Here is a 25,834-nt window from a genome sequence, read left to right as displayed (position 1 = left end):
TGAATAGGAGCGCTTCCCCCTCTATACCGTCTGAATTGTCGGGGCACATCAATATCACGTACTATTGCCAGGGCCATTCGTTATTAGCCTTTTGAGAGGTAGGTCAGTTTCTCTATACATTTGTGGGATTGATGAAAAGGAATTTCCCTGCCATCCCCTCCAGGCCCCGCCGCGCCGTGCGCCCCCTGTTGGCCGCCGCTGGAGCTGCGGCCGTTCGCCACACCCCCCCGTTTCTGTCGGCGCACAGGGCGGTGCCCGTCCCTTTAACTGGCACGTACCAAGTCCTTCCAGAGCCCATCTCCTCCCTGGGTTCCAGGCGTTCGCCCTCCTCGGTCGCAGATCCAGGAGGAGGGAATTTGGAGCCGGTGGTGTATTTTGCGGGAGTTGTGGGCCCACAGGGAGTGAGCGGGGGCCGGGAAGGACCGCGCGGGCTCAGCCCTCCCCTCCGCGCGCCGTGGTCCAGTCCCAAGATGGCGGCCACCATGAAGAAGGCGGTGAGTGGGCGCTCGCGGGCGGGTGTTCGGGCGGCGGGCGCTGGGCCCGAGGGGCCGGGCGGGCGGCTCTGGGGTGCTCATCCCCGAGGCCGGCGTGGGGCCCGGGGCCGAGCGCCCGAGCCTGAGGGCGGCCCCGCGGCGAGGCCGGTCCGCACCCGGCGCCCCGAGCGCGGGGGTCCCGCGGCCCTGGCGCGTCACGGGGCGTGGGGAGCCGGGGGTCCGCCGGCCACCACGCCGGGCGCTCTGCCGCGTTGTCACGTCTGACCCGCACCGGGCACGCGGGTCGGCAGCGCCTGCACCGCCCTGGGCAGGTGAGGAGGCCGCGGCCCAGGTCGGGAGGCACCTGCCCCGGGGGCGCCGCTGCGGGGAGCAGAGCGGACCCCGCGGCCTGGGGTCCTGCCCCGAGCCCGGGCCCCGCCGCCCCGCGGCCCCGGCGGCCACGCTCCCGACCTCCCCGCACCTCGGCGAGGGCAGGTCCCGCGTACAGGTGCGAGCGGAGCCCGAGCCCCTGGGGGCCTGGCGGTGACTCAGCTCGGAGCTCGGCTGGTTCCAGCGCAGCTTTGACTTGTTTCCTTATTTTTCATTTTCCCAAACCCTGCTGAACGCCTCGTTAGGGTCTGCCCTCCAGTAAGTCTCCCAGATGCTTAGAGGTGGAAGGAAAATAAAATGGGGGGGGGGGGGAGCGAGGAGCGAATGGCAGCTGCGGGGGAGCCCGCACACGTGACTCCCCCACTCCTGCGGGCAGAGCCTGTGCACCCCGGTTTCCCGGGGAGGCACCGAGCGGGGCAGAGCCTGTGCACCCCGATTTCCCGGGGAGGCACCGAGCGGGGCAGAGCCTGTGCACCCCGATTTCACGGGAAGTCACCGAGCGGGGCAGAGCCTGTGCACCCCGGTTTCACGGGGAGGCACCGAGCGGGGCAGAGCCTGTGCACCCCGATTTCCCGGGGAGGCACCGAGCGGGGCAGAGCCTGTGCACCCCGATTTCCCGGGGAGGCACCGAGCGGGGCAGAGCCTGTGCACCCCGATTTCCCGGGGAGGCACCGAGCGGGGCAGAGCCTGTGCACCCCGATTTCCCGGGGAGGCACCGAGCGGGGCAGAGCCTGTGCACCCCGGTTTCACGGGGAGGCACCGAGCGGGGCAGAGCCTGTGCACTCCGATTTCACGGGAAGTCACCGAGCGGGGCAGAGTCTGTGCACCCCGGTTTCACGGGGAGGCACCGAGCGGGGCAGAGCCTGTGCACCCCGATTTCACGGGAAGTCACCGAGCGGGGCAGAGCCTGTGCACCCCGGTTTCACGGGGAGGCACCGAGCGGGGCAGAGCCGGGAGTGGAGCCCCGGGTGCGGAGGCCAGGCCCTGCCCGGGGGAGGCTCCCCGTCCCGGCGGCGAGGCCCCGCTCCCCCTGGCGCCCCCCCCCCCCGCTCCCCGCCTGTGCCGAGGGGGTGGCCAGCGCCCTCGGAGGCCGAGCTGGAGGGTGCGCTGCCCACGTGGGGGCCCCCGGGCTGCCAGGCCGAGGTCTCCCTCCATCACTGTCTTACCGAGCGCCAAGGGGGCCCAGGCCGGTCCTGCCAGCAGCTCGGTGCACCCTCTTCGCCTCGGGTTTGTGTTTGACGGGCCGGGGTCAGGTGTGGCCTTGGCGCCGTGGGGTGGGGGGGCTGGTTGGGGTTCACCCCACCTGCAGGTGTGGGAGCTGAAGTGAGGAGAGGAGTCCATGTTGGGGCACCGGGAGGAGAAGGATTTGGATCCAGGATTTTGCCCCATTTTTCATCACCAGCATTTCTTCCTTCTTGCATTCAGCGAGCTTCGGGGGTGCGTCCTATGGCGCAGGCTGCTGGGATGGGATGGGAGGACCGTGGTTTTATCCCCTCGGCCTCCTGGCCGTGCAGACCTCGGGCTCCTGGAGGGAGGCCAGGCATCGAGGGTCACACAGGAGTGTCCAGAGCGCGGCTGTGTGGTCAGGTGTGGGCCGCTGATTAGGGAGGAGGGACGGGAACGCGGGAGGGAAGGGGGCACGCACCCCAGGGAGGGAGTTTCTCCTCCAGACCCGGTGCTTGGAACAGAAGGAAAGTGGGAAAGGCCCTGGATGGGGGGAGAGCTTGAACCCTGAGGGTAGGAAAACGGTAAGAGGCTTTGCTTCTTCTCTCAGTGAGCCCGCTGGTGGTGCGGCCGCCTCTCCTAGTGTCCCCACTGCTGGGAACAGCCCCGGGAGGCAGGCTGCACAGACTCCCCTCGGCCCCTGGAGGACCCCCTGGGCTGACGAGGTGGGTGTCACGGGAGCCCCTTGCGTTGGTTTCGGTCGGAGGCCTTCCGGGTTGTAGCACCTGCCTGCCGGGTCCCTGGCCGATCCCGGAGAATGTTCCTGAGAAGATGCCGTCCCCTCCTCTCCCCTCTGAGTCCTAAGACCGGCTGGTGGCCATGCAGGGGCTCCAGTCGGTACCTGTGCACCTCCCTCCGCAGGGAGCTCCCTCCACAGGAGCCGTCGACCTTCCTTCACTCCCTACATCCCCCAGCACTCACCCCTGTCCCGCCACCTGTGTCACCTTCCAGCAGAAAACCTTGTGTTTTGCCCGTCTCCTCCACCAGACGTGAGCTTGGTGTTCACCAGGGCAGGACGGCGGCTCCCCTTTCACTGCCTGGCACCGAGGAGACACTAATTGTTAAGTGAGTGTATGCAGGGAAGGTGCGTGAAAATACAGAGCATAGTTGTGTCTCAGAGACTTAGTAGGTACCTTTAAAAGACAAAAATAGAAGCAGACTGACATTGGCCGGCATTTCCTTCTCCGAGAGACCTGCTGGTCACACCCGCGCCCAGTGTGAGGACTGACTGCTTCTGTTTCCTCCCAGAGCCCACGGGAGACGAGTCTCACGGAAAGGGCCGTCGGGGTGCAGGGATTTCGGTTTTCACCTCGCACCTTCTGGGTGTCCTTCCTGTGTGATGGTTGTTGGTGAACAGTCAGGAAGTAGAGCACTAGCTGGCCCTCGGTGGGAGGTGACTCACCCGCAGGCCCTCTGCTGGGTGCCCATGCTGCCACCCTTGAGGTGGGCATGGCTTCCCTGCTTCACTAAAGGATGGCACACCCCAGCTGGCTCCAGAGAATTGGGAAATTTGCCATGGTTCCTGCTCGCGTGGGTGTGAATCCACTCTGTTTCCACCACTCTGCTGCCTCAAATACTACAAAACAACTCCTTTTTCCATGAATTCTTACGGCTTTGTGAGCGGTAGTAACTGCTTCTGGCTTTTGTTAAAGCAGGAGTTCCTACCTGGGGGGTGTGGGATAGGGGGTTCCTTTAAGAATCTTGATGAGAGCTGTGAAGACCCCTCCCGATCAGTACACATACCACACATGCCATTTTGCATAGTTTCAGGGGGTGAATGGACCCCTCAACCCCCACGGGCCCCCAACTAAGAATTAAGCCCTCCCTGCAGAAATGAAGCGTCAGGCAGTAGGAATGTTCTAGATCAGTGAGATGGAAAGGGAAGGCAGGGCTGTTAGGGAAGGGGCGGCTTCTCCCTTTCTGCACACGGCACTCGCTGGGTGGCATGCGGCTCACCCAGGCCCATGTGCCTCCCCGCCCCCTTTAGCCCGAACCCCAGTGAGAAAGCCACCGCGGAGGAAGTGCACTCCAGGGCCAGGTGTGTGCAGGGCTGTGGGGGCTCCAACAGGAAGCGCCTGTTCTGGACAGGTGGGAAGCAGGGCCCAGTTCTCTGCAACTTTTCAGAGACCGTGTGCATGTGACCGATGAGCACGATTCAGGTTCAAATTCAGAAGCCCTGCCTTGAGCCCCCGTTGTGTGTTTGGGAAGCCCGGTCTTTCGCGATGACTGTGCACCTGTAAGGACATGGGTTCTCGGGGCTCAGTACTTGGACTCTGTGGGAGAGCAGGAACTCGGGGTTCTCTGTGCCCTATTCGCTTGGAGTTATCGTGAAGTAAAACGACTTGAACGCTAGGATTGTCTGCAAGGACTTGCCTTTGGTTTCTGTGCTACAGGCCAGTGTTCACCAGCGTCTGTGTTCATGAAAGTATGTGCAAGGTTGAATATTCAAAGCTGTATGTATGGGGACGTAAAGGACTTTTTTCAAGATGTCCTCTGGGTCTGATGATGGGCCTGGTGTGTGCGAAGCTGTTTACGGGATGATGAGCGCCCTGTGATGGGAGGGCCGACTTTCAGGGTCTGCCGTCCTGTTCTGACCACTGAGCTCCATGTTGGTTGAGACAAGAGGGTGCTTCGCCCTCTGGAGAAATCAGAGTGTACAGACCTTATGCCTTTGGTCACAGAGGCCAGGGGAGGGGAGGGTGTGGCCACTGAGCCAGGCTATGGGGTCCTTACTGAAACCAGGTACGCCTTTCTTTCCTCCTTTATAACAAGTGAGGCCAAACTAAGGAGAGTCTGGCATTTAACTCTTTTCAGGCTGCAGAAGACGTCAATGTTACTTTTGAAGATCAACAAAAGATAAACAAATTTGCACGGAATACGAGTAGAATCACAGAGCTGAAGGAAGAAATAGATGTAAAAAAGGTACTGGAGAGATGTATCTTATTTCAGAAAAATTAAAGTTCTTTATGCAATAGCTCTTAAAAACTGAATTCGATAACTTGTGCTTATATCTGTCTGGACTCTGTCGCAGATGACATAACCTACTCTAGTTTAAGAAGAAAAACCTTGTTTAAGGGTGTGAGAAAACTTACAGATTGTGGAGAGGTGGGACTCTAGGCCAAGGTTCCAGGAGCAGGTCCCAGAACCATGTCTCAGAGCACTTGGCTGGGATGGCACTGCTGCTGTCTCCATGCCAGCTGCCTGCTCTTCAGACCTAGGGCACTGCGCTGCCACCCAGCTGCCCCTGTAAACTGGAGGCCTTGTGCCCAGCCGCTGCTTGTGCAACTCCCTGCGTTAGATTGGTGGAATTCAAGTTCTTTGTTTCCATCCTATGACCAGGCACGGCTGAGAGGTGTAGATTCGTGTTTGCCTTTGCTTTCCTTCTCCCACAGGAAGGCAGAGCTTACAAAACGAGAGACTGTTAAGGTAGGAGATAGTGTGAGTGGCCACAGATTCCCGCGGTCCACCGCAGCACGCTTGTAGCAATCTGGAAGTATCCAGAGATCAGCGTGTTAGTGAGCTCTCCGAGAGTTGGTGTCCCCAAATTAAAATGGGCTGCTAGCTCTATCGGGGAATGTTGAATACATTGTTCATTGCTGTTCCCGTTTGCATTTGCAGAAACAACTCCAGAATTTAGAAGATGCCTGCGAGGACATCATGCTTGCAGATGAAGACTGCTTAATGATACCTTATCAGATTGGTGATGTTTTCATTAGCCATTCTCAGGAAGAAACACAAGACATGTTAGAAGAAGCAAAGGTATATTGAAGTCTTTCCCTGGGTCATGAACTCTGACTCTTACATTGGGATTTGTATCCTTACAAAGAAGTAGGGAAAGTAATGGATGCTGGGTAATACTTCCTGGGTCTCAGAGTGCCCCACATGTGCTCCGAATGCGTTTCAAGTGTGAGTTTATTTCATCCTAACAAGTACTCTGTGAGACAGGTACCATTAGTTCCAGTTAGAGTTGAAGAATAGAGGCTTAGAGAGCTTTCGGCGCTTATTCAAAGTGACACGGGGAATGAGCTTGCGATTCCTGAGCCTGCACTCTGAGTTAAAAGTGTTTACAAAGCACAGGATATTACAAAGCAACAGAAAAACCACCCGCAGTGCCACTACCCAGAGGTGGTCGTCCATGATGAGCATCTCCATGCCTTTCCCTTATGTCCTCTCCTCTTTCTTTCGCTTCACCTTTTGGTCAGTTAACATCCCGGTAGTGTTTTCTCCTCCCGTTAATGTTTATTTATCCAGCAGATGCTCCCTGGGAGCCTGCTCTGGGCCAGGCACACGTACGTTAAAACACCATGTTTGATGACTTTAATGCCATGTTGGTGGACATTGACTCAGCTCACTGTCCTCCTAATGTTTCCAGTATTTTCCTGAAGTGATGCTCTAGTGAGCATTTTTATACTTTAATCTTTGCTCACATTTAAGAAATTCTTAAAGAAAATAATCAGTGAAGTGTAATTACTGGGTCAGTGTAAGTTCATTGATGTGTTTGAGACTTAGCAAATTAGTTTCCAGTTCATGGGTCCTCCAGCTATGCCTGAGAGGGCAGTCGCGTTGTGTATGAGAAGCTGATGGCAGTTAAATATTTTCTAATTCTCTTGAAAGTTGCCTAATTAGCTTGAATATTATTTAAAATGTTTGTCTTCCTGCTTTAAATGTCATAAAAGCACAACTTTTCATGACTTAAATGCACATTTAATAAACCTCAGGTAGAACTAACACTCCTAAGTCCGTGTAGAAACATTGAGTCTCCTTCTATGCTGAAGTCTTTTCTTTCATAGTAAAATTGTATAATTCTGGTTTTCTTTTTAGCCATCCTAAAATACCCCTGCAAGTATGTCACGAGAAGTTTTTGTCACTATTGTGAACATTCCTCCATCCTTCCCAGCCCCACCCCTGCCCCTGCCACACAAATATATTGAACCTTCATTTTGCAATTCATTCATTCATTTCAGAAGTATTTATGGAGTGTATAGTCTATCACAGTGGTTCTCAACCTTCCTAAGGCCGCGACCCTTTAATACAGTTCCACATGTTGTGGTGACCCCCAATTTCATTGTTACAAATTGAACATAATTAAAGCATAGTGATTAATCACAAAAACAATATGTAATTATATATGTGTTTTCTGGATCCTTTCTGAAAGGATCGTTCGACCCCCAAAGGGGTCGCGACCCACAGGTTGAGAACCACTGCTCTATCGGTTTCTATCACTTACTAGGTACACGGACAACAGGACACCCTGGTCCCTGCCTACATGGAGTACGTAATCTAGATGGAAAGGCTCAAAAATTTCTGCCAGGTTTTGACTGTGAATTGTTATCTTAGTTGTTCATGGTAGCATGAATTTTTGTCATTTCCTCTAGTTGCATAGTTACCTTATGGGCGGTTGGAGAGGCTCCGGCAGAAGCCATGCCTGTGACGCAGTGTTTAGCAGAAGTGGCCGACGTGTTTATGGAGGGTTCTTTGTTTATTCAGATATGGTAAAATTTAGAAATTAATTTCCTTTTATCTCTTATGTTTTTGAAATCAGCCAAAACTGAGAAAACAAGTTTGATTTATCTTATAAGCAATATAGGCCCTGAATTAAAAATGCCCATTTTCAGACTTTTGGTTGAGATCTAATTATCAGTATTATGTATGTAGCTGCCTGTTCAAGTTTAGAAAGTTCTGACCTAAAAGTGTTCCCAAATATTTTTTCAGCCACAGGTGCTAGAAATCATCCAATTGAATAGAATTAACTTAAACAATTTTTTTTTCCCCAGAAAAATTTGCAAGAAGAAATTGACGCCTTAGAATCCAGAGTGGAATCCATTCAGCGGGTGTTAGCAGATTTGAAAGTTCAGTTATATGCAAAATTTGGGAGCAACATAAACCTTGAAGCTGATGAAAGCTAAACATTTTACATTACCTTTAAAATTTGTTTAATAAACTTGAATATTGTTTAAATGATAATTTTCCTTTTTCAAATGATATGGAAAGCAAAACTTTCTTTTTTAAAAAAGATTTCATTTATTTAATGGAAACTTGCCTATTTTCACATGTCTTGCTTATTTATTTTATATTTTTAAAAGAAGACAGATTCATCTATGTATTTTGCATAATGATTCTATCAAGTGTAGGGGTTTTGTGTCATGTTATTAAAATCAGTTAAGCAATCTTATGTTTCTATATTATCATTTAGAACATCTGTTGCAATTTTTATCAGAGAATTTAACAGTTGTGTCATGTTGTTTATATGTGTCTGTTACAGTTGCTTTTTAGAGTTGGCGAAAGAATTCCAGAAAGATCTAATCTTATACCTGTCTACTCACTTCACACCTGAAACTTTGTCATGTACTGAAAAATATGTATATATTTTATTTAAATACATGCAATATATATTATATCTAAACATATATATTTCACTTTTCTCTTACATACAAGTATCATGGATCTTTGGAAAAGAGCCAGCTCATGCTGAGACTTGTTGAGCTTCCTACAAAAGTAGAGCAGAACCACATAAGAATATTCTAGAAACCAGGAGATGTATCAATAGAAATGTTTAGTGTGTTTTAAAAATTATGTTTCAGACTTTATTTTAGTGCTTTGTAATTAATTGGGGTTTATATCGGTGATGATGTAGAAGTTAAGCAGCTGTGTATTTAAAAATAAGGCTTTTTTCTTAAATAAAGAGTACATTTATCCCCTCCAGCCCCCCAAAAGACATATATTTTGGGATTTAGAAACCTAATGGTATATTAACTTCCCAGCAGATGGCACTGATATATCAAAATACCTATGGAAGGATCATAATACAAAAATGAGGATATTTCTAGGATTAAATATACATAATTTTAAGAGGAAATGTCATTTTTAACCTTCAAGGCTAAGCATTACATACTATATTTTTTGGTTTAATGTTCAGCAACAGTTTAGGCTTAAAGATAGAATTCTAAAATTCTTCATGACATAAAGGCAACTTTTAAATTGCTGCAAAATGTTTCCAAATAGTGATATTCAAATTCTGGAAAATGACTGGTGAAAGGATATTTTTTCTTGCATGCACTTGGTGAGTGTTCACGTAGAGGCGTGAGGCTGGGGAGATGTATCAGTCAGGTCATAGCAGGAAGTACATCACTTAGGTTAAAATAATTCAGAAAACTTTGGCCAAGGTTACAAAGGTGGAGCGTTCTGTGCCCTCAGAGGCCCAGGGAGGGAGTAGCCACACCCTTCACCCAGGGAAGGGCTGCCTTCATCCAGGGGGGACACAGCCTGTGACATCCCTGCAGCAAGAGAACCAGAGACTGGACCCTCTGACCCCTTCTCCCTCCAGAACCCAGCTGGTGTTTGCCCTGGGCCACCTTCAGCCAGAATCCAGATGGGGAGGGGAGGACGGCCATTTGGGATAGAGTTTTGACAGCTGGGGGCCAGGGAGTCTCAGAAGGGCTTTGACTAGAAAGGCGACACGCATGATTGGAGCAGTGTTCTAAGGTGATTGGCAGTTGGTAGGTGGGTTTTACTGCAGAGAGGCGGAGGTAGGGATACAGATAGCACTGCTGTCCCTGGTGCGGGGAGCCCATTGGCAGAGAAAGGAGAGGAGGCTGCGACTTAGGTGAATGCAGGTCTTGCCGGGCGAGACGCGGCGAAGGGAGGAGGCACACAGCCTTGCAAAACACGTGTTCTTTGGTTCTCATAGTTAAAAATATTTTTTTTAATTTCTTGTTACAGTAAAATCAGGTGAACTCACGTAAAATGTCCGTTTGGCAGCCAGCAGAGGAGACAGGGAGACCCGTGGGGGAGCAGAGCCTGCAGATGCTAGACATGCAGCTTCCCCAGGACTAAACCCTGAAAAAGTTTCCCCAATTGGGCGTGATGTTGACCATGTGATGGGCATGGCCTTCAACAACGATTTCATAGAAACTGGTGGGTTTTGCTTTTCATTTTTATTGAGTTTACTGGGGTGACATTGGTTAATAAAGTTATATAAGTTGCAGGTGTACTAATCTATGGTACATCATCTGTATATTGCATCGTGCATTCACCGCCCAAGGTCAAGTGATGGAAACCACGCATCCCCCCCTTTACTCTCTTCTACTCCCCCACCTCCTTTCCCTCTGGCAGTCACCATACTGTTTGTGTCTATGAGTGGTTTTCTCTTTTTTTTGCTTTATCTTCTCACCCAGCCCCCCAAACTCAATGAGATAACAGCTCAGTCTCTTCTCTGTATCTATGAGCCTGCTTCTATTTTGTTTGTTATATATTTTGTTCATTAGATTCCACATATAAGAAATCATGGTATTTGTCTTTCTCTGACTGGCTTATTTCCCTTCGCTTAGTAACAAGCCCACCAGGTGATTCTGGTTCAGCTAAAGAACTAGCCTGGCTCAAAGCTTCAGAAGAAAGAGCTGTCATCAGCTCTGGAGGGAGGAAGGTGTGATGGGGGAGGCAAAGGCAGGTGCTGGTCATGGGCCCAGCGCTATGTACAGCCAATGCGTGACGTTCAACAAGGGCCCTTTGGAGTGTGATGTCATTCACAGTAACAAGAGTTTATTACGCTCTGTCATTGCAGCACCAATGCAAGCCGGACAAACAGTGCCTGTGGTGAGGGGTTACTGATACTTTGCTGCATCACTTTTAACATGTGTATCATTTGACATAAAATGGCATCGTATGGCTCCATTTTTAGAGGCAGGAAAACAGCAATACCCCAACACAATTCTTTATCCAAGATTACCTCCCCCCCCCCCCCCCCCCCCCCCCCGCCCGCCCGCCACACACGCACCGCATTAATGTACTGGGCAGAATTTAAAGGTTGGCTTCCAGATTTGGTATAAAACATTTGAAGAAGAGCAATTAGGGCGTGTGTGTGTGTGTGTATTCCCAGCAGCTGGTTCTCTGGAAAAGCCACCAGTCTGATACCTGGAATAATTCTAATGATTTCAGCCCCAAGAACTAGCATGAGTCCTTATTGTACGCTGCACCGCCCTGAATGCTTTTTATGAGTTAATTCCTTCCTTCCTTACAACAGCCCTTTAAAGGAGATTCTATTGTGGGCGCTCATTGTACCGACAGGGAGAGGCTGCAGAGGTGAGATAACTCGCCCCAGCCTTGCAGCTTGCTGAGCAAACGCGCTGTTCGTGAATGCACAGGCTGCGCTTGGGAAATTGATTTTGTTGGTGATTTTCTTTGTGTCCATTTACTTACCCAAAAGGAATTTCAGATAGCTTCTCAAATACACACAAAACATGAATATAACATGGGGGAAAGAAAAGGAATAGCAATGAGTAAAAAAGGGAAAATAAACTGGCCAGAGTCCACATGTTAGGTTAGCATGCTCTGAGCTTCCGGGTAGCTAAGGCAGAGAAGGAAAACTGACGAGTAATGCCACGTTAGAAAGCATGGAATACACCGCCATCTCAGGAAAAAAAAAATTGTTTTTCAGAAGATTAAACCCTGAAATAAAGTTTCTCCCATTGGGCAGTGACTTTGAGTAATAGATCTTAACCCCAGAACTGCTACAGGCAAAGGCAGCTGCAGGATGACCAATTCGTGTAGCGACTTAACAGTTCACCTCGATCCATGGCAGTGATGCCGACAGGCTGCTGGTAACCAGCAGATCCCTGTGGCTAACCCAGTCCTCGCAGCCCTGTAAGGCTCAGGCTGCTGTTACCACCGCCTCCATCTCGCTGATGAGCAATGAAGGTCCGGAGGAATTAGGGCCCTGCTCAGAGTTCCTCAGCCCTTGGGCAGAGGAGTCTAGACTCAAACCTGAACCCGGGGCTTCACGTCTGTGCACCCACCGCTCCATGGCAATACTGATGTGCAAGTGTAGAATCTTCTAGCATTCCCCCGAGATGCAAGGAGAGCTCATAGTAGCTTGAGATTCAGGGTTTCCCTTAGGGGTGGAAATTAGAGAGCAGAGGAGTGGCCTAGGAGCCACATTAAAGACCCTTCTCGCTGGGAACCCATTTCAGTTTATCCTGTGAACTGAGGGACAGTGTCTGGTTATGCCAGCAGAACACCTGGAATCTTGAACTTGGCCTAGGACCAAGTTCAAGGGCACAAGTAATAGTGGGTAGAGTGGGCAGGGTCATTTCTGTTGGAAAGGGACACTGGATACTCGTCATAATTCCTGGTTTGTAATGATAACGCCGACATTCACAATTGTACTGCAACTGGGAGTCACATTTGAATTATTGGTAGAATTTGTCTGATCAACCTCAATAAAACCCTGATACCACAGATGTTAGGTGAGCAGATGTAGTAGGAAATGAGTGAGATCTTCCTCAGTACGTGATTGCAATGGAAAACAATTGGCCTGAAGAGGACTTGGATTTAATTCATAAGCTATTGATTATTGTTTTAAATCATTCAGGTACACTTATGAAGTCCAAATGACAGTGGCTGGTGGGGGCCAAGAACCATGATTAAATTGAACTAGCAGAGAAATAGGATGAGACGTGTATCTAATATGACATTTCATTTGGTTCGATCTCTTCATCTTCATCCCCACACTTTGAGTCCAAATGCCTTTTAATGGCCGTGATTGCTCATGTCTTTGAATGAGTCTTCCTGCCTCTACTTGCTACACACACTTCCTTCAATCTGTTTTTTTACCCAGTAGCCAGATAATTTTTTTTTCAGACTATAAATCTGATTAGCTTACTCTCTCCCCAAACCCTTCCCTCCCCCTCAAAAAATGAATGTCTTCCCCTCAGTGAGAGTACTGGGCAAGATCTGAACCCTGCCTACTTCTCCATGTCCCCTGGCCTCTCTGTGCTGACATACCGACTTTGCTCGAGTTTCTGAAGTTTGTCATGTTCCCTGTGGTCAGAGGACCTGTGCCCTCCCCTGATCAACCACCCCCCATATGTTTTCACAGCACCCAGGTACTTCTTTTTCGAAGCTTGTGCGGCCATTACATTTTATTTATCTGTACAAATTATTGATATGTCTGCCTCATTAGACCATGTTATTATTTTGCTCTATCTTATATTTCCTCCCCTTACCTGCCCTGAAGTCTAACACACCATGATACTTAATATTTATTATGATCCCATAGTCGCCCTCCCACGTCTGTATCCAATAGGCAAGAAGATTTGTGTCCATCAAAAGACATATCCAAGAATGCCCATCGGAGCATTATTCTTGACATACAAACCTGGAAACAACCCCATTTCCATCAACTGGAGAATCGATCAATACATTGTGGTCTATTCATACAGTGGAATACTGTGCAGCCATAAAAAAGAACGAATTCCTATGACACGCAAGAAAAGCAATGAATCGCTGACACACAATGTTAAGTGAAAGAAGCCAGACACAAAAGAACATGATCCCATTTGTATGAAGTTTAGAAACAGTGGAGGGCAGGCAGGGGAAGGTCCCCTGTTAGGGAAGAACAGTAATAACTACCATTCATGATCTCCATTGGTCAGATAAGGAAACTCGGGCTCTGAGAGGGGCAATGCCTTGCCCAAGGCTCACTGCTGGTAAGTTCAGAGCGGGGCTCACTCCCAATCTCATTGTGTCCTGACACTTACACATCATGCAGCTGCACGAGAACCATTGCCTGGGCTGCTAGGCTCACAAAAGGCATGGCAACACAAACTACACATTCCCTGCGAGGCCTGGGACCCAGTGAGACCCCCACTGTCTATCAGGATTAGTCCTGAGCAACAATGGGGGCTCCAAGCGGGTGCTCAAGGCCGTAGAGCTAAGGGCATAATGTCACGTTTGTGGAGCTGTGACTGTGGACCAATGTGTGGATTGACTCCGAGTGACTTCCATCCTTACCCTGAATGTAGCCCCCGATATACTTATCGTGGGCACTGAATACATCTGCCTTTCTGACCCCCTTCCTCCCTAAGTCAAATATCAAAAAGTAGGTGTTATGACTGCCTTGGCATAAAGGCAGATGTAACCCAGGTTGCTTTATATTCATTATTTTTGCTGATTAAAGAAATGAAAACCTGTTCATGGGTCCTGAAGGCACTGTGGGCCCTGGCACCATGCCCACCAGGCTCCAGGGGGAAGTGGGCTCGGCTGGACGCAGGTGGGGTGACCAGGTGCTGCCCATGAAGACGGTGGGTTTCTTTGAGGAAGTGGGGGCAAACCCATGGTTGAAAAATACAACTGAAGACAGAGTTATTTTTTTGATGGAAACAGATTCTACTTCTTGTAATTTTTCAATTGCCACAATCACCAGAAATGATTCACCAGGAGCATGAAATGCCATTTGAGCCCAAATGATAGTGAAGACCTTTAGACTTAATGAAAAAGCAGAAAACAGCCCAGAAAAGGAGACTGTGATTCATGGAAGTGGTGTTTTGTGTCATTTTATCTGACTTGGAATGGGGTGGGGAGAAGGAATTGATGAAATGCCTCAACACGCGCGTGTTTATACGGGCCCTGATGGAAAGAATGAATCGTGCTTTTAGGCTTTCAAAACACACCGATCGGGTCTCAAGTTAAATAGCAATCTATTGGAGCCGATCTAAATACAGAGAAACTGATCACATCACATAGAATCCATGTTTCCCCAGAAGTTTAAAATTACTATTTGCCTTGCGGTTGACCCATTTTTGGCCTTTGAAAAAGGACTGAAGGAAAAAACCCCTCCAGCAGCTTAGCTGGTATTTGTCCATGGGATTTAGTAGCTCTTAGCACGTAGCTGGTGTTTGCAACCTTTCCCGGAGGCCTGGAAAGGCAAACAAGCACCAAGGAGCTGGGAACTGCAGCAGCGGCTGAGCAGGCCCTGAATTGCACACAAGACACAGCATGTGGGCACATGTCTTCGTTCTGTGCACTTCACGGCAGCCGTGTGCCACGCAGGACAGCGGGCAAGTGTAAAATATGGGTTAATTTCAGCATCACAGCACCTCCCTATTCTGTCAAGGGTGCTGAGTGTAATTGCTCAAAGGACCAAGTAATGTGAGAACAGGTGACTGTGAAACCAACAGCAAAGCCATTGTCGATGCAGAGAAAATGGCTTAAGCCACCACACAATTATCTGATGCCTTTCCTGCGTCATGATGGATGAGATAATCTTCATGCTCAGGCCAGAAGCGCTATGCCTGGATCTCACCCAGATGCCTCCCTCCCTGCCCAGGGAGCTCACATGACTGAGTGAAGCCGACTGGGTGAGCAGCAGCTGCCCTGGTCAGCAGCGGCAGCATTCTCTAGATCAGTGGTTCTCAACCTTGGCTGCACACTAGAATCACCTGGGAATCTTTTTAAAATCCTGATTTCTGGGCCTCATCCTCCGGAAATTCTGTTTCTTTGTTATGGGGTGAGGTCACAACATTAGTAACAAAGAAACAGAATTTCTGGAGGATGAGACCCAGAAATCAGGATTTTAAAAAGATTCCCAGGTGATTCTAGTGTGCAGCCAAGGTTGAGAACCGCTTATAGATTCTCTGGATCTGCCCTTATTGTTTCCTTAATGACAAAGTCACTGCGGCTGTTATGGAAGCGGGATTTCTAGTTGTCTTTCCTTGTAGGCTGATATTACAGTTAGAACACTCAGGCAGGAGAGGATGTGTTTCCACGCTGGGATGTGGGTGAGAGTTCGCCACGCTTCCCATTGTTCAAGGCAAGCCGGAAATCTGAATTTCTCTCAGGGTAAACTTGCCCAGTGTTTGAATGCCACCAAGCCATTCGAAAATGTAAAAGATATTAGAAGAACAGAACAATAAGGCACAGACAGCAAACACCTGCGAATCCCAGTGCCCAGGCCACCAGCTCCTGGCCAGTTCATAGGGGAATATAAACATCAGGAGATCAGAGCCTTTTAATTAATAGTAAAAAAGGAAAATCGCATTTGGCTCTGGAGTTTTAACCAACAACACTCTGCAACAATGATTCCCTATCTTCAACTCGAAGGAAAGATGAATACATGTATAGCAGGGATATTTTAAAATTAAATTTATTGGAGTGGCATTGGTTAATAAGATTATATAGTTTTCAAGTGTTCAATTCTATGGTACCTCGTCTGGTCTGTATATTGCATTGTGTGACCACCACCTGCAGCCAGATCTTCTTCCATCACCATATATTTGACCCCCTTTGCAATCCCCTCCCTCCTTCTGGTAGCCATCATACTGTTGTCTAGGTCTGTGAGCTTTTGTTTCTTTTTCTTGTTTTTTCATGTGTTACTTTCAGTTTTATATTTCACACTAGAGGCCCGGTGCACAAAAATTTGTGCACTGGGGGTGAGGGCAGTCCCTCAGCCCAGCCTGTGCCCTCTTGCAGTCTGGGACCCCTCGGGGGATGTCCACCTACTGGCTTAGGCCTGCTCCCCAGGGGATCGGGCCTCAGCTGGCAGACATCCCTCTGGCAGCCTGGGAGCCCTCGGGGGATGTCCACTTGCCAGCAGGGAGCAGGCCTAAGCTGCAGTCGGACATCCTTAGAGCTGCTGAGGAGGTGGGAGAGGCTCCCGCCACCACCGCTGTGCTAGCAGCCGTCAACCAGGCTTGTGGCTGAACAGAGCTCCCCCTGTGGGAGCACACTGACCACCAGGGGGCAGCTCCTGCATTGAGTGTCTGTCCCCTGGTGGTCAGTGTGAGTCATAGTGACCAGTCATTCCCATTCATTCTGCTGTTAGGGTCAATTTGCATATTACCCTTTTATTATATAGGATAGAGGCATGGTGCACGGGTGGGGGCCGGCTGGTTTGCCCTGAACGGTGTCTCGGATCAGGGTGGGGGTCCCGCTGGGGTGCCTGGCCAGTCTGGGTTGAGGGGCTGAGGGCTGTTTTCAGGCTGGCCATGCACCCCAGCGACCCAAGCTCCCAGCCTCTTCTTTATTTCTTTTGTTTTTTTTCTGGGATTTATATTTATCTTTTATAATTGAAACTTTGTAGCCTTGAGCAGAGCTGAGGGCCAGCCAGGGCAGGCAGGAAGCTTGGCTTCCTCCATCGCCGGGGGCAACCCAAGCCTCTTGCTTGCTCCAGCTCCGTGGCTGCCTCCATCTTAGTTGGGTTAATTTGCATACTTGCTCCTGATTGGCTGGTGGGCATGGCTTGTGGGCGTGGCTTGAGTATAGTGGAGGGACGGTTAATTTGCATGTTTCTCTTTTATTATATAGGATGCGAGTGAAATCACATGGTTTTTTTTGTTTTGTTTTGTTTTTGCTTTTTCTGTCTGCCTTATTTTGCTTAGCATGATATTTCAGGGTCCATTCATGTTGTCACAAATGGCACTAGTTCACCTTTCTTTATGGCCAAGTAGCATTCCACATCTTTTTTTATCCAATCATCTATCGAAGGATGCTTCAGTTGTTTCCATGTCTTGGTCACCATGAATAATGCTACAATGAACATAGGTGTGCATATATCATTGCAAATAAATGTTTTCAAATTTTTCAGGGGTTGCGAGAAGAGGGGTTGCGAGTCATATGTTAACTCTATTCTAATGTGTGTGTTTTTTTTACAATATCAATGAATTGCTTTCATGTGGTTTTAGTCAATGTCTTACTCAGTTGCTATGATGGGTTAGAAGAGATTTATGTTTTAATTGAATTTATTGGGGGTGATATTGGTTAATAAAATCAGATAGGTTTCAAGTGTACAATTCTATGGTACATCATCTGTATATTGTATTGTGTGTTTACCATTCAGTCTAATCTCCTTCCGGCATAATTTATGTCCCATTTACCCTTTTCTACCTGCCCGCCCCTTTCCCACTAGCAACCACCATACTGTTGTCTGTGTCTGAGTTGTTGTTTTTCTTTTTGCTTAATACCTTCACCTATTTTACCAGCTTCCCCTCTCCTCTTTCAGTCTGTCCTCTGTATCCATGAGTCTGTTAAACGAGATTTCAATACATTGCTCAAAATAAACGGAGTATGAAGTTTCTTCAGTAGATGCAAAAACAGTAGTGGACAGAGATTTTAAAAAATAATGGTCAAGAAAACATCTAAACAAACTTAAATACCACCAGAGAGGGTTTGCCAGTAAGTCAATAAGCCAAAGAGTTATTAACCTCAAGACAGAGCTGCTGTTGGGAATCACAAGACAACTATCTGCCATGCACCATTTCTTATCGACACTTCAGGGTAAACGAATGAAACGCTCCATTTCAATTACATTTTGGAAATTCATGTTCCCTCTTCCTCAAACGCTGCAAATGGGCATACAACCGCAGCAACCTCATTTTTTCCTCAAAATCTTTAGTGTTTTCATCACTGTATTCCTTAACACAGAAGGCTACAAGATGGTGTCAACAAATGTGGGAAGGCTAGAACTCTTCATTTCTGCTATTGACTCATAGAGCCACTTGGAAATGAAACATGGCTGTAAGCTGTGCTTCCTGTTCTACTCAGGACCTCCTAGAACCATAGGTGGGAGCTGGAAGGGATCTTGGAGAATTATAATACAGATTTTATGGAGAGGAGAATTGAGGTGCAGAATGGCTGGCTCAGTCAGGGTCAAAGAGCAACACAAAATCAACTTCAATTCCATGTCGGTGGTAGGCAGCCTTGTAATCGACTCCAGTGACCCCACCTCCTGGTAGTCACGCCTTTTGTATTCCTCTCCTTTTAAATGTGGGCCGGACCCCGTTACCTGCTTCTAATGACTAGAATACGGCAGGAGTGATGGAAAGTCACTTCTGTGTGGGTTACAAAAGACTGGCTACCATCTTGCTTGCCCTCTTTCTCACTGAACATCTCTCTTTTTCTCCCTTCTCTCTCTCTTTCTCTGTCTCTGTCTCCATCTCTCTCTCTACCTCTGGCTCTTCTCACATGTTTGCTCTGATAAAGCCAGGTGGAGAGGCCCCTGTGACAAAGCAAGGAGGGAGGCCACCCACCAACAGCCAGTCAGGAACCGAGGCCCTGGATGGACACAATCTGCTGACATGGTAGGGCCTAGAATTCGATCCTTCAGATGAGACACATCCCTGGCCAACACTTTGCAGCTTCCTGAGAGACCCTGAGCCAGAGGCACCCACTTTGTGCTGAATGCCTGACCCATAGAAACTGGGAGGTGATCTCCATGTGCTATTGTCAGCTGCTAAGTTTGGGGAAATTTGTTACGCAGCACTAGATAACGAAATACAATGTCCCTGGGCTCCTGACTCAGGCCACTGCCTTTTGTCCAGTTGGCTGCCTTTATATTCTTTCTGTATTTTTTTTCATTGACTTTGTCCACATCCTAGTAGTAATCACAGGCAGGACCCTGTACTAGGTAATGTCCAGGATACAAAGATGAGAGTGGAAGAGTTTTATTCTCACAGAATTTTGCTTCAGTAATAGAACTAATTTTTATAATGGCCATCTTGGTGGGATATACAAAGCTTTCTGTACAGACCAATACAGACCAGTTTTGTTGTTGGGAAAATGAACATAACCATCCTACGTTTTTGGGTTATTGTAGGAAAAAGAAGGTTCACAGAAGCAGTGCCTTGTGTGTGCCAAGCACTGAGCTAAGTACTTTGTAGAAATCAACTCATGTAATCTTCACAACTTTATCAGGACAGTAGCATGGCTCCCATTTTTATAGTCAAGGAAACTGTGGCATAGCTATTTTAAACAAGGTCACACTGGTAGAAATTGGCAGCTAGAAATAGGGGGTGTTTGGGTTATAGAGTCTGTATTTTAACAACTGTTTCTAGAAAAATGAAGAATAATAGGATAACATATGTAAAGTGCTTAGCACAGTACCCGATACTTAGTAAGTGCTCAACCTGTGGCTGCTATGATGATGATACTCACTCGTTATAAAAAATATACTTTCATTGTTGCACTGGCTGGAGGCAGCAGATCCTGTACATACAAGATTTTATGATAGAAAGAGGTTTTGATGAAAATGGACCCAAAGCACTAAACCCTTTAGGCCAGTGGTTCTCAACTTTTTGGCCCTTTAAATACAGTTCCTCATCCTGTGACCAACCATAAAATTATTTTCGTTGCTACTTCATAACTGTAATGTTGCTACTGTTATGAATCATAATGTAAATATCTGATATGCAGGATGGTCTTAGGCGACCCCCGTGAAAGGATTGTTCGACCGCCAAAGGGATCACGACCCACAGGTTGAGAACCACTGCTTTAGTCTATCCATCAAGTGAAAAAGGCTGTTACTTTAAAAAATATTTGGACCTGAAGGTATTAAGATACTTTCTATTCAATGTGATCTAAAAAAAATCCAAACAAATAAACAGCAAAATTATTTTCTTCTAACTGGTTTAAGCCAAAGGAAACTTATTGGTGCATAATAACTGAACACTCTGCAGCAAGTTTGGCTTAGGGCAGGCTGGATTGAGGGCTCACACAGTGTCACTGGGATTTATTCCTGATGCCATCACCTGTGCTGGCTTGACTTTAAGACCACAGGCCACGGGGCCCGGCTTCTCCCAGCCACGCTCTCTGTCGTTATGGAGAGAAGACTTTGGTGGCTGGATCATAATATCTTTCCAGGTTTAAGCCACATGAGAATGAATGCCTGCTCAATAGCACCTACACAAAAAGAGATCCTTCTGATGGGATGGGCTCTGACCCATATCACACAGGCATGGTGGTTTGATTGGTTAAAACTGGGCCATGCGCCCTATCCTCAGGCTGTAGGCAGAGCCACACCCACACCCAGGAACTGAGAGCAGCGAAGGGGATACTATCCAAAGAAGTGGGATTGGTGTCAGGAAGCAAACTGATGACACCTTGAGGTACCTGCATATTCAACAGTCAATCCATTTTAGATAGAGGGTAAATTTATGAAACTTGCATCATTTTGATTTTTTCTTTTGTCCTGAATACATCTTTTGATCATTATTTTCAATAGCCAGCATCTTACATAACTGTACATTTACAATAAGTTATTGTAGCAAGTTCCTTTTTGATATACCTGCAAAATAAGAGTTGACTACTTTTTAAATATTTAGCAACTTCTGCTTATACTTTGGGAATAGAAAAAAGAAACACAGTACTTTGAGTTCACCTACTTTTCCATCCAAATTTTGTTTTTCAATTACAGTTTACAATCATTATTTTATATTCGTTTCAGGTGAACCGCCTAGTGGTTAGATAATCATATACTTTACAGTGTTTTCCCCAATATTTCCAGTGCCCACCTGGCACCACACATAATTATTACAATATTGTTGACTGTATTGCTGTGCTTTACACTCCATGGCTATTTTATAACTATCATTTGTACTTCTTAATCCCTTCACCTTTTCATTCAGTCCCCCACGCCACCTCCCCTCTGACAACCATCAGTCTGTTCCTGTATCTATGAGTCTGCTTCTATTTTGTTTGTTTATTCCATTCTTTAGATTCCACATATAAGTGAAATCATAAGGTATTTGTCTTTTTTTTCTGACTGACTTATTTCACGTAGCATAATACCCTCTAGGTCCATGCATACTGTCACATATGATAAGATTTCATTCTTTTTTTTTAATGACTGAGTAATATTGCATTGCGTTTATGTACCACAGGTTTTTTTATCCACTCATCTATTGATGGGCACTTGGGTTGCTTCCATATCTTGGCTATTGTAAATAACACTGCAATGAACGTAGCGGTGCTTATATTCTTTCAAATTACTGTTTCTGGTTTCTTTGGATATATACCCAGAAGTGGAATTGCTGGATCTTAAGGCAGTTACATTTTCAATTTTAATGTCACCTAAAATTAAAGCAATCTCTCCATAACGACAGAGAGCGTGGCTGGGAGAAGCTGTGGCCTGTGGCCTGTGGTCTTAGAGTCAAGGCAGCACAGGTGATGGCATCAGGAGTAAATCTGAGTGATACTTACCCTACTTTCAGTTTCAGAAGATCACTTGATAGCTTTGTACAAATAACAATCTTGAAGAAAATGGAAAGGAAGCAACTTGGAAATGTCTGAATTAACCAAGGCTATGCAACTTAAGAAAACACTGTTGTGTTTGGTTTTATAGAAAGTAGGGTTATAGAGATAAAAAAAATACTATATAAATGAACCAATACATGAGAACTCTATTTTTCATTGTGACAGGTTAACATGGTTTGGATTCTATTCAAAGTCTGATTTTTCTTGAAAAAGGAGTAATAGCAGCTAAAAAAAAGTCATTCATTCGTCTTTCGGCTTAAGAGTAAGAAAATGTGTTCCTCTTTCTAAAAGGGTGTGTGTGTGTGTGTATGTGTGTGTGTGTGTGAGCACTACTGCATTTTCCTTTTGATTGATGTTACTTATAAGGCACGTGGAAATACAGGAATTAAATGTCCTCCATCTCTTATGCTACAAACCTTTATAAAGGTTGCTATAAATGTCATAACTACTTTGTTTCCTGAAAAGTAATTTTCCCGTCAGTTTGATGTGTTCCTTTGAGATACCACATTATTAGTCTATGATGATTTTTTTAAAGTGCATCAAAGTTATGCATTATTGTATTTTTATTATTTCTACCTTACAGTGAATTTTTTACTGACCTCCAGGCTTATTTCTAAGTCACTAATCATTCAAATAGGATGGTGAGATTGCTTTATTTTATCCTCCTAATGAAATGCATTAAAATTTTAGGAAAACCCTTAACAGAGCTTAAAATGTCAAAAACGAGCTTAGGAAATGAAAAGTCACTACCAGCTAAATGTGAATTAAAAAAAAAAAAAGAAGAAGAAGGCAGACCATGCTTAGAAGTGGGATAGGATAGCAAGAAGAAGAAAGGAACAAGGAAGCCATAGTTGGGCACTTATGTTTTTCATATCATCATTGTTCACAAGATGCATTCAAAACAGCCACAGAAATGGACAGAAAGACCAGAGGCACAGTGATCCATCATCCTCTTAAAGCATTTAAATGTCCATTTCTTTACAATGTCTCCGATGGTAGGAAGAGAGTTGTCTAAGAAGGAGAGATGACCAGGAGGAAGGAAAAAGTCGGAATGATTTTATTGTACATCAAGAAATCATTGGCTCAAGCTCATAAAATGCCATCGTATTTTATTATATTTTCTAGTTATTCAAGATTCAACTATAACAGAGTCTTTTAAACACCACATTTAAACAGAACATGAATGCTTTGTATTACACAGCTTAATGTGATTGATTTAGCATCCATAAGAAAAACCAATTACCCCCCCCCCTTTTTTTTGCATCTGTGTGAGACATATTGATTTAAGACAAAAGGCAGTAATTGATCGTATCTTTAGAGGGCAAAGGTGAGCTGATGAGAGAGGAAATTGAAAAGGAAAGAGAGGAAAAATACATGAAAAGTGATCTGCACATAAACATCTATTTCTGAGATTTAATTTATGATCTTTAAGTTTTATTTCCCTCGAATGGCTATCATCATTCAAGGAACAGAATTCAGATATACACATCCATGCAAAGAAGCTGTATCTGTGCCGCTGGGCTGAGCCCATCTGTAAAATAAACAAGAAACACAGAGCTATTAGCAAGTAAGATGAGCCAAGAATTATGGGCACAAATGTACCATCTTCTCTTTGGATGTTTACACAGAGTTTTCTGTCGCACTCCAAACCTTGAAAGGGTTCTAAGATGCTTCATAGCATCATTTGTCTAACTGGGTATCTAGGAATGCCATTACTGCTTGAAGAATGCATGCATTCAGGGAAAACTAAAAGTTGTTTGTAATTATGATGAGTGGGTTTCTCTGCCTCCTTTTGAAATTGATAATGAGCTTACTGGCTCAGTTCCCCACCGCCTGCATTTTTATCTCTTTTTAAAACCTTCATCCTTATCTGTTGTTTATTTTACGGGAGGAAATCACTGCTTTATTAATCACTGCTGGCCTCACCAAGGGGAGATTTGAAGTGAGCTTATATGGACTGTAGAAACCACAAATGTAGGTGATGGCTCAAGTTTGGATCTCGTGACATTCCCCTTTCCTGTGAGAACTTCCATGTGCCCTTGAAAAGAATATGTTTCCTGCTGTTCTATGACATCAAAGAGAGCCAGTTGACTGGTAATTGACTCAACTCATCAATATCCTTCCTGATTTTCTATCTATTTATTCCATCAATTTTTGAGAGCGGGATGTTGAAACCTCTGACTATAATGATGGATTCATCTGTTTCTCCTTTCACCCCTATCAGTTGTGGGTCTTGTGTTTGGAAGCTCTCTTACTAGGAGCATAAACCTTTAGCTGTTTGGGCTGAAGCGCAGTTCACCACACAGAGCCCTATTCCAAGTGACAACCAGGAAGACAGTCGCATGAGTCAGACACGAGGAGTGGCATGAGCAAAGGAGCAGGGTTTGCGTTCTAATGTCATGGGTGACATGGGATATGCAGAGCAGGATGGATGGGTTGAGGCCAGGGCTATAGAAGTAAGACTGAAGACTGCGAATATGACCCAGAATGTGATAGTTAATGTAGAGATATCATCTGATACAGCAGTTGAGAGGGGCAGGCCAGCCTGGAGATCTCAGCGGTGTAATACCTTTAGGGGTGTACTACATGTAGTGTTTTGCCCCTCCATGGGCCCCCACCAAATATATGTCATATTCATCTATGATGCTGGTACCATAGGCTTGATCCCAAACACACGTGGTCCTATCCTCATGGAGGCTTCAGGTCAGTGGCGTTGGGGGGGGAGGGGGGGTGGTAGGTGTCCATGGAACATTCCCACAAATCATATAGAATGTGAAGGAAAGAGCATATAGTAAAGACCCTACTCTGATCTGCTGGGTTAAGAAAAGAATCCTTAAAAATGAGCTCTTTGCTGAGCCTAGAGAAGAGGTTTCTCAGTCAGTGAGGGCTGCCATAATCAAATGCTGAAGCCAGGGTGGGTTACAGAACAGAAATGTACTTCCTCACACCTCTGGGGACGGCTGTCCCAGGTCAGCGAGCCGGCGTGGTTGGTTTGGGTGAGAGCTCTCTTCCTGGCTTGCACGAGGCTCCCGTCTTGCTGTTAATCTTCTTCTAAGGGCACTAAGGACCTCATCCCACCCCAGTGACTCCCCGAAGGTCCCATCTTCACATACCATGACATTGGGGGTTAGGTGAGTGAGTTGTGGGAAGACACAGACATCCTGCCCATACAGGAAGTGTTCATGAACCTGAAGGGGAGGACCGCAGGGGGAGTTTTCCAAGGAGGAGGTCTCCTCTGACTTTCCCTGAGACCAATGACCTTCAAATGTGCAACTCAAACCCAGAAATTGCAACACAAAAAGACGCCAGCCTCCCTCCCTGTGCCCCACCACTGTAGATACTTCTGCCTTCTCCACCCACTTGGGCACCTGCCTCCCCCTGCCCTCAGGTAGGGAAGCCCAGGCCTTTGCTCATGTCAGGAGCATGCTTGGGTTGATGACAGCACTCCATACAGAGTTACAGTTCCACGTGTCTGTGGCCAGACTTGTTTTCCATCTACCATGTTCTTCATCACCATGGCATTCAGTGAACCGAAGCACAGGCAGATACCTGGACTGAGTGGGTGAGTGTTTTAGCTTGATGCCCAAGCAGTCACCAGCTGTCCCACCTCTTTTTCCTCCCTCTCAGCTTAAATTAGTGACGTCACAGATAGCCAGCTCCCTGGCTGCTAACCACAAGGAATCTTTGGTTCATTTTTGAAAGGTAAGGTCTCTGAAGAAAGTTTCAGAATCTGTTCCAGAAGAACCTCCCAGTTGAGATCTGATGGCTGAGGGTAAGATCCCAGCAGTGATATTGACAACCACTGAACCCCATTGTACACTTGTTAGGATTAGGCACGGTGCTGAGTGGTTTTCAGCGATTTCATTCTCACCACCATTCTGCGAGGTGGATATATAAGCTTAGTTTAAAGATGAGAGTAACTTAAAACCAGCTAATATTTTACTTAT

General features: G+C 46.8%; 1 protein-coding gene across 3 annotated transcripts; it reads left to right on the top strand.

Annotated features, from left to right (window-relative positions):
* The first annotated feature begins 284 nt into the window (after nt 1-284).
* PFDN4 (prefoldin subunit 4) lies at nt 285-10,077 on the top strand. 3 transcript variants are annotated; one of them, XM_070419732.1, is made up of 5 exons: nt 289-494; nt 4,902-5,009; nt 5,706-5,846; nt 7,463-7,579; nt 7,862-10,077. In XM_070419732.1, the coding sequence occupies exons 1-5, from the start codon at nt 471-473 to the stop codon at nt 7,991-7,993; spliced, it is 522 nt and encodes a 173-aa protein (XP_070275833.1). In that variant the 5' UTR covers nt 289-470; the 3' UTR covers nt 7,994-10,077. The 3 variants fall into 3 exon arrangements, with proteins under 3 accessions (XP_070275834.1, XP_070275833.1, XP_070275836.1); XM_070419733.1 differs by lacking the exon at nt 4,902-5,009 and having other exon boundaries at nt 285-494; XM_070419735.1 differs by lacking the exon at nt 7,463-7,579 and having other exon boundaries at nt 305-494.
* Nucleotides 10,078-25,834: the final 15,757 nt, after the last annotated feature.

Source organism: Myotis yumanensis, unplaced genomic scaffold (assembly GCF_028538775.1).
Source record: "Myotis yumanensis isolate MYYU_CA2020_CCGP unplaced genomic scaffold, mMyoYum1.0.hap1 SCAF_7, whole genome shotgun sequence".
NCBI classification, from domain to species: Eukaryota; Metazoa; Chordata; class Mammalia; order Chiroptera; family Vespertilionidae; genus Myotis; species Myotis yumanensis.
The sequence above is the reverse complement of the archived record's forward strand: the minus strand, read 5'-3'. Positions and strand labels throughout refer to the sequence as shown.